At 39.9% G+C, this 8,789-nt stretch overlaps 1 protein-coding gene across 1 annotated transcript in view; it reads right to left on the bottom strand.

Annotated features, from left to right (window-relative positions):
• Window positions 1–6,211, bottom strand: part of CEP55 (centrosomal protein 55kDa) — a 35,464-nt gene extending 29,253 nt beyond the window's left edge. The window contains exons 1-3 of the mRNA XM_012659665.1: window positions 6,173–6,211; window positions 3,172–3,368; window positions 1,065–1,340 (exon numbers count right to left, since the gene is read on the bottom strand). Of these exons, the coding sequence (XP_012515119.1) occupies window positions 1,065–1,340; window positions 3,172–3,354 (459 nt within the window). The 5' untranslated portion in view covers window positions 3,355–3,368; window positions 6,173–6,211. The remainder of the gene's footprint in view (window positions 1–1,064; window positions 1,341–3,171; window positions 3,369–6,172) is intronic.
• Between the last annotated feature and the right edge of the window lie 2,578 nt (window positions 6,212–8,789).

The raw sequence follows: 8,789 nt of genomic DNA, 5'->3' as shown, positions 1-8,789 counted from the left end.
TAATTCCTAGCAAGATTTGTATTTTACGTTCAAAAGTGGAAAACGTAATTTCTGAACTTCAAAAAAGATTTTAGTCAACCACTTTGAATCTGACTGTAAAGTTTCACGAGTTTAATTAAGTTCTGTGGAAATTCTCTAAAAAAACTTAAACCTCTTTGAACTCATCAATAGAAACACTCGATTGCCTATCTTTGAAAGTGTACATAAATGTATACATAGGTCTGATCACTGTATCTCCTCTAAGGGGAAATAAAGTACACAGATCCTTTACAGCACTGAGATATTATATTTGAAAGCTATATATAGACTTTCTTCTATAGGTGGTATTAATAGTTGTGTTAGTATTATTCAGATGTCTAAATTTCCAAAAGAATCAAAGGTCTGATCAATAAGTAACCAATTACTGAGCACTTACTATGTGCCAGGCACTATGCTAGGCAATTTACATACATTATCACACTTAATCATCAGTATTCTCATCCCAATTTCACCTAAGTGGAAATTGAGGTTTATGAAAGGTGTCTGGGGAACTCTAGCATTGTCTCTAAGGATAGAGGGGTTAAGAAATTTATTCAGATTCACACAGCTAGCGGGTGGCAAAACCAAGATCTGAACCCAGATCTAATTCCAAACCTTGCTCTTTCTATGACACTGGTGCCTCTCAAACAAAAGAGAGGGAGAAAATACATGTGTAGTTAGGAAAAGCACATTTGATATTATAATTGTATATCTCAAATATGAAAAATAGTAAAAAAAAAGTGAAGCCTACTATTTTCACGATACTAACTATAGAAATAAGAGCCCAACAAAATCTCCTTAGCTATCACAGATACACAATGGACTCTAACTGAATATTCCTCTGGGCAAAACAATGGTGTGGGGAATGGAGGGCACTATATTAACTATCTTTGCTTATGGAGAAGAGGTTGGGCTACAAAAATAGTGACTTAGTATACTATACTCTCTCATCATTTGGCAAGCATGTCTTAACAAACTCATTCTTCATAAGAATTATATATTGTATCAAAAAGAAAAAAATCTGGATTTAAAGAAATTATTAGCACCTGTGATAAATGAAGTGTACTGGCTTTGCTTTCAAGTTCAGCAAGTCTTGCTGTCGCAGCAGACAGCTGTTTTTTCAATACTTCTGTCTCTTCGGATAAGGATTTCAGCAATTGCTCCCTCCTTTCACCTTCCTTTGTTTTCTCTTCCAGCTGTTCAAGCAATGCAGTAGTGCTGTATCTGGCCTTCAGCTGGTCTCTGAGTCGCTGTATTTCTTTGTCCTTCTCTATGAGGTGAAAAGCATTCTTCTCGCTCTCTGCTTCAAGTAGTCGAATTTTCTAGATATAAACCAAGAAGAATCTTAAAACAAAGCCAGGTCAAACAACCAGCTAAACAAGATACTTCAACAAGCATTTATGAAGCATTTCTTATATATCAAGTCAGTATTATGCTAGATACCAGGGCCACAAAAGAAGAGGAAGCCAAGGTTCTATGTTCAGATAGCTCACAGAGAAGTAAGCCAATACTTTAACACAATGTGGTAAATGCTGTAGTTAAGACACATAAAAAATAAATGACACAGATAGAGAGAGAAACCACCTCTATCAAGGGTGGTGAGAAAAAGCTAAAGATTAAAATGGCAGTGTTACATTTTAATCTGTGTTTGCCGGTACACATTTGGGACACTGTGTTCAATTCTGGGTGCACAATTCAGGAGGAATACGGACAAACTACAAAGTGTTCAGGATGATGAGAAATCAGAAAAGGTGAAGAATATGAGGTTGGCCTGCAGAAAAGTTGAGCAGAAGCAAGATTTCCTCAAATATCTGATAAATTGCCAATTTGGATAAAAAGTAGACTTGTTCTGTGTAACTCTAATGGGCATAATTAGAATAAATGAATAGAAGTTACGGGAAGCTTAGTTTCAACTGATTATAAAAGAACAAAGTACCCAGTGCTTGTCAAAAGTGAAATGAACTAGAAAGCTATCTCTCTGAAGCAATAAGATTCCTTTCCAGATTGCAAAATATCCTTCATGTCTATAAATTGGTGATGGTTCATCTCTCAATGCTTGAACAAGTATTTACCTCAATTTGCACTGTTGAAAACAAATCAGTTTTACAATATGCCTATATAGAGAATTTAAAGAAATCAAGTGATATGCTCTTTGATCATTTATTTCCTAAATATAAATAAAAGCACTTTTGCAAAATCAATTCAAAACAAATTTGTGATGAAATCTTTAAATCCCTCCAGTTCTAGTAAGTTCCTAACTTCCTTCCCATCTATGCCATAACAAATTATAAATTAGGGAATCTAAAATATAGTTGAACAGAATGCAAAATGCCAACACATGTAATAATTTTACCTCAAAAAGCCTGAAAACAAAGATTACTTGGAAAAAAGCCAATATACATGGTAAAATGGGTTTTAAACATTCACAAGGAAATCTGATCACTATTAACACTCTGAAATGGATTTGATTTTTTTACATTTGGTGAACTAATAGAAAAACCAGATTATATACTTTCTGGTAAGTATTTTCTCTTCTCCTACAGTAAAAAAGGATATAAGAATGGCACAGTATCCTTAAAGTACACATCAATGAATAATATAGTATTCCAGAACAGCATGGACACGGAACGCTTCTAAGTTAGGCTGTCGATTAAACAAACAGTGAAAATAGTAAACCAGCATGTTTTATAATATTAAATATAGCATGACAAAAATTAAGCAAGAATATTCATGTAATTAAGTTAAATTACCAAAAAGTTATAGGAGAAATGATGGATTAGGTTCTCATTTTGTTTTAAATAACTGAAAACCCTAACCCTAACCCTAACCCTAACCTAACCCCAACACACTACTGTGTTGAAGGTGCATATTCATCAAGATGTGTTTATTTCTAAAACAAGCTTAGTAACCTTAAAACACATACTTGATTATATTTAAAAAGTGAGAGAAGTTAGTCATGACTAAAGTATGTCTAAGAATTTGCAAAGTCAAAGTAGGAATTTAAGATTCTGAACCCAAGGTCAACTTTCCAAAACTGATGAACTGGGTGCAACAGGAATAGTAGCAAGAATAAGAAGGTAGCATCAGGAAATCATGATACACATCATCTTCTAAGAAAGCTACCACAATTTAAAGGATTATAAGACCACTTACCTCCAAAAGTCTTTGTCTCTCTTTATCAGTCAGCTTTCCTTTTCCGCCCATGATTTCATCCACCGATGTTTTTAAGGCTGCAATTTCTCCCTTAAATTTCTCTAATGCAGTTTCAGATTTGGAGTTACTAGGCTTTGATACCCACTTACTTTTAATTAAATCTTTGGTACTTCTGGTAGACATCTCTGAAAAATGGACTCGAAAAATAAAAATCAACTGTATAAGTCTCAGTTTAAAAATTTAAATCTCAGGTGTTGAAACAGGTCTAATAACTACCTGCTCTAAACTATCCAAACCAATGGGATACAGAGAAAGACTGAGGAAGGCTTCTGAGGTGTTATAACAATTTTTTTAAAAATCTCAGTAGTAGATAAATGGGAGTTCTCACTTCGTAAAAATATGACAACTTGTACTCTTATGTTTTGTGCAGTGTTCTGCATGTGTGTTATACTTCAGTAGAAAAGTTTTATTTAAAAAACAATGGAGGGAGGCCGGGCGCAGTGGCTCACGCCTGTAATCCTAGCACTCTGGGAGGCCAAGGCGGGCGGATTGTTTGAGCTCAGGAGTTCGAAATCAGCCTGAGCAAGAGCGAGACCCCGTCTCTACTAAAAATAGAAATAAATTAATCGGACAACTAAAAATATATAGAAAAAAATTAGCCGGGTATGGTGGCGCATGCCTGTAGTCCCAGCTACTCGGGAGGCTGAGGCAGGAGGATTGCTTGAGCCCAGGAGTTTGAGGTTGCTGTGAGCTAGGCGGACGCCACGGCACTCTAGCCTGGGCAACACAGTGAGACTCTGTCTCAAAAAAAAAAAAAAACAAAACAATGGAGGGGTCTCCAACCATTGAAAGAAGCCTAAAAGAAGTAGGTCATAATCAAGGACACATTTTACCCAAGAATTAAAACTGGTGGTAAATAATATAATTCTGAGTATATAGGCATTGAAATGTCAGTACTCAGCATAGTGGTATGCCTTCTGTTTTAGAAGATATGCCTAGTTCAGATCATTTTAATAGTCATTTGAGAGAACACAGTGGGAAAAAATAAGGGAAATTCAAGATGAGACATTAATAGCAAAAGAGGCACAATATTCAGGGGATTCAGGATTGAAAGAAATTAAGAATACGGCACTAAAAGGAGCAGCTTGGTATCTGTTAACAGTACTAGATGACAGTTTGGAAGTAAGTATATAATATCAACTTTAGGAGGAAAATATATAGTGAAATATACTATGCATATAAATAGTATATAAGTAGCTCTTAATTAGGGAAGTTAAAAAAACATTATTCCACCTCATGCATCCTGAGATAAAATAATGGCGGTGTGATTACAGAATATAGAGGAGTATGAGGCCATGAATGCATTCAAAAATTACTACAGAGCCTACTATTTACAAAGCACCCTAATAGATGCTGCGTATAAACTGATTCAAAAAAAAAAGACATGTTCCCTGACGTCATGGAGCTTTCAGTGTAGTAAGGAAACAAACACAGATTCATGAATTCTCAAACTGTAATAAATATTATACAGGAAATGAACAGAGTACAGTGATAAACGATACCAGTAAAAATAGGAGAGATTGACTTAGATAGAGTGGTGGGGAAATGACTTTTAAGGTCATCCCATGTGAAATCAGAACATCTAAAAATACTAGAATTAGTGTAGACTGAGTAGAATAAACCATTTATCAAAAGGCTAATCCTGGGCCAGGCGCCATGGCTCACGCCTGTAATCCTAGTACCCAGGGAGGCCCAGGCAGAAGGATCACTTGAGGTCAGGAGTTTGAGACCAGCCTGAGCAAGAGCGAGACCCCATCTCTGCTAAATATAGAAAGAAATTAGCTGGACCACTAAAAATATACAGAAAAAATTAGCAGGGCATGGTGGCGCATGCCTGTAGTCCCAGCTACTCGGGAAGTTGAGGCAGGAGGATCGCTTGAGCCCAGGAGTTTGAGGTTGCTGTGAGCTAGGCTGACACCACAGCACTCTACTCAGTGCAACAGAGTGAGACTCTGTCTAAAAAAAAAAAAAATCAAAAGGCTAATCCTGGATTTCTGCCATTATAAGGTGAAAGGCTAAGGTAGCTGGTCAATCAACTGAGGCAAATGCAAGGAAGGATGTGGCGTCTCAGTAACCTGCTGCCACAGGAAGTTCTTTCCTATGTGCTTCTGTTGATAACACATTGTTGACTTGATACCCTGAGTTGATACCACAGAAAATTACTTTTCTACTAAGTCACTGAGACATAGACTGATGGAAATATAGATCAGCCGAACTTGGAAGAACCCTCAGAAATTTGCTTCCTAACCTTTGTACTGAAACTCCTGCAGTGAATGACTACTGCTTCTAGCCTCTAGCCTATACTGCTCTGATCTTCCCACCTACTCCAACCAACCCTGTATTTTCCATTCCAGTCATCCACACGGTTCCACTATTTAAACCTTACCTGACCCGGTCACATCTTCTTCAAGATGCCTTCCCTCTGTGAACTCTAGTAAATGATTCAGCTCCCCACCCCCATCCCAGGCACAATCTGGTACCCAATTATACCCACACCTAACCTTTTATTTTTTTCAATCGTTCAACAATTCTTTTAGGAGTCACACTTTGAAAACTTTTTGCGATCCACAGAGCCTAATAACAGCAAGTGCTCAGAAATTATCGGTTGATTGTTTGAAGTGACCTAAGTCATGCTGGACAAGAGGTGACCAAACAAGCATTTCCATCCAATAAACTGCACAAGGCATCTCATGGGCCATGTTTTCTACAAGGGGGCGGGGGGCACATGTTTAAAAATCCTCACATAAGATCTCACTTGGGGAGACAGACAAGAAAACAAAAACTGCAAAAAGAGGCACTAGTTTTCTCACCTCTAGAATAAAGATGTTTGTAAAACAGACATGAAAGTGCCTGCTAATGGAAAAAAGCTGTACTAACGAAAGACCTTAGCCAAGTCACTTGGCCTCTCTGTGCCTATCTGTAAGGAGATGATAATACCCACCTCGGAGTCCAAAGGAGGGATCAAAAAGATGATGGTCGTGAGGCGCCCAGACCGGTACCAGGAACGAAGTGAGAGCCAGGGAAAGGGGACATCTATCGGGGCGGGCAGAGATTGAATTCAGCGGATGCAATCTGCCCACCGACCCCGCCGCCCTCTCAGTCAGGCCGGCCCCGGGGCTGTGGGCCCTGGCAGCCCTTCACCACCTCCGCGGTCGCCTCCCTGAGGCCAGCCAGCAGCAGAGGCGGGCAAAATCCCTCGCTCGCTTCTGACGCGTCACACACTGAGACGCGGACGCCGTTTCCGGGAGTTTGAATCCAGCGGCTGCAGGGCGGAGCACGTCACTGCCGGCGGGGGCGTGGTCTGCCGGAAGAGGGCCTGTGCTCGCGGCTCCCCGATTGGCTGCCGCCTCTGAGGGGCGGGGCCTGGAACCTGAGAGCGGGCAGAGGCGGGGCCGCGGCGGAGGGGCGAGGAGAGGGCCGCGGGGCGGGGCAGAAGACGGGAACGCCTCCTCCCGTTCCACCACCCAATTCTGGGGCTCGGGTTTGTTTGCGGGCTCGGACCTCAAGCTAGGTGTGTCTTAGTAAGGGGCTGGTTTTGTGTTTATCAGTTTTGGGGATGAAGCAAATTACTATTCTTAATGGGATAAACCCAGTTAATACTCATTCTGTATGCTTGAGCTTAACTCACCCCTCTGTCAGTCTCTCCCTGTATAAAATGGCCCCCCCCCCGCCCTTTGAGAAATGGATTTTACAAGGGGCACAGCCTCCCTGTTTTCCCCTCAGTCTGAGCCTTAATTCTGCCAAAAATCAGGGTGGAGCAACGGGGTGAGTAATCGGAGAGCTGATGGGTACGCCGAACTTGAATGCTGACACTGAACGCTAGAGGAGGCAGGCTTCAACTGCTCTCCGGCCTGATTACCTACCTGTGTATGGGTCAGGTCTAGGTCTTGATTAGCTGCCTTGAGAACTTTATTGCTAAAAGAAAAAGTACGGGAAGTGCTTGGCAGGGCCTATCTTCTTCTCTTAGACCAAGCATGAAGTCACCAGGGATTTAAAACAGTAGATACACACAATAGCAAAACATGCTAGGAAGGCAATGTTGTGCAAAGGTGAAACTCTTAAGACTTTCTGAGTTTAATTCCTGACTGCCTCTCACTAGATGTGTGTCCTTGAACAAGTTTATTTAACCTCTCTGAGCTTCGGTGTCCTGATCTGTAAAATGATGCAAATAATAATATCTACCTCATAGTGTAGTTGTAAGCATTAAATGAGGGAATCCGAGTAAAGTGCTTAGCGTTGAGTAAATTCTCAATTGATGTTAGTCATTATTAAACAAAAAGCAACAAAATTAACTCACATGTTACTGAATAGAATGTATGGGAAACTATGTAGGGAATTTTAAAGAATCAAAAAAACAAAACCAAAGACAAAAACAAGACAAAAATGAAGAAGATGATGTTTCGTACCTACTTCCAGGGAACTCACATTTCTGGTGGGAAAGTAAACAAACTTTGTTTTCTTCATATATGTTGTGTTAAAGTATCACATCAGATCAGATTAGGGTGGGAGAGGGAAAAAGAGAAATCATGGTGTGAACATTATTCATTGCCCAGAGTTGAGATGAAAGGCAAAATTTATTTCCACAGAAATTTCAAAGATTCTTAGAGAGAGAAAAAAATCTCCCTGTTCACCTTTGAACCAAGTTGGGAGCAGAGAATGGGGGAGAGGGAGGGAGGAGGAACTCTGTGGAGAGGGTTGGCACCTGGCAGACAGGCAGCTGTGGACCAGGCGCCCATGCCTGCTGGGCCAGACACTCCAATTCCACACCTGCTCTCCAGGACCTTCCTTTCTGGCGGAACCTCCCCCTGTGAGTGGGAACCTCAAGGAAGAGGAGCAGAAAGGAGACTCATTGGTCTGGAGGGCTTGTTTAATTTTGTAATTGCCATCGTTAGGTATGAAAACCAATGTTTGCTCCTTACAGATAGGTGCTGCTGGTCATGAAGTTGTGAAGACCTGGTAGTTTCCACAAGGTCTTACAAGTACTTTGATGTGGACAGTTGATTTGGGGATAGGCTAGGATGAAGATTCAAAACTCATCTTTATTTATGTAAAGAGGGAAATGGAACAGCCAAGCAGGCTAGATATTTATCTCAGCAGGTGAGCTCATTTTCTTCCCAGTAAGAAAGTGTGCTTGGGAAACCAAAACAGTATCAAAAAGCTGCTGAATGGGTTTAGAGTTTTTAAATGGAAATAGGTAGACTGTTGTAGACAAAGGCACCTATCACCTTTGAAGATTACATCTTCCAAAGGGATACTAATGAATGCACAGGAACTCACCAACACACAGACCTGCACTGTCCAATAGAACTTTCTGCAATAATGGAAAGGTTCCTCTTGCTCTATCCAATATGGCAGCACCAGCCATATACGGCTATTGAGTACTTGAAATGTGGCTACTATGACTGAGAAACTGAATATTTAATTTAATTTAACTTAATTTAAAAACTGATAGTTGACTCAGTTATTGGAAAACTTTTAAGTATGTTTGGAACAACTTGGATATATAAACTATTTCTTCAATTATAAATTTTATGAAATCTAAATATAGTTCAAGTATT

This window comes from Propithecus coquereli, unplaced genomic scaffold (assembly GCF_000956105.1).
Source record: "Propithecus coquereli isolate 6110/MARCELLA unplaced genomic scaffold, Pcoq_1.0 Scaffold63, whole genome shotgun sequence".
NCBI lineage: Eukaryota > Metazoa > Chordata > Mammalia > Primates > Indriidae > Propithecus > Propithecus coquereli.
This window is presented reverse-complemented; position numbering and strand designations above follow the sequence as displayed.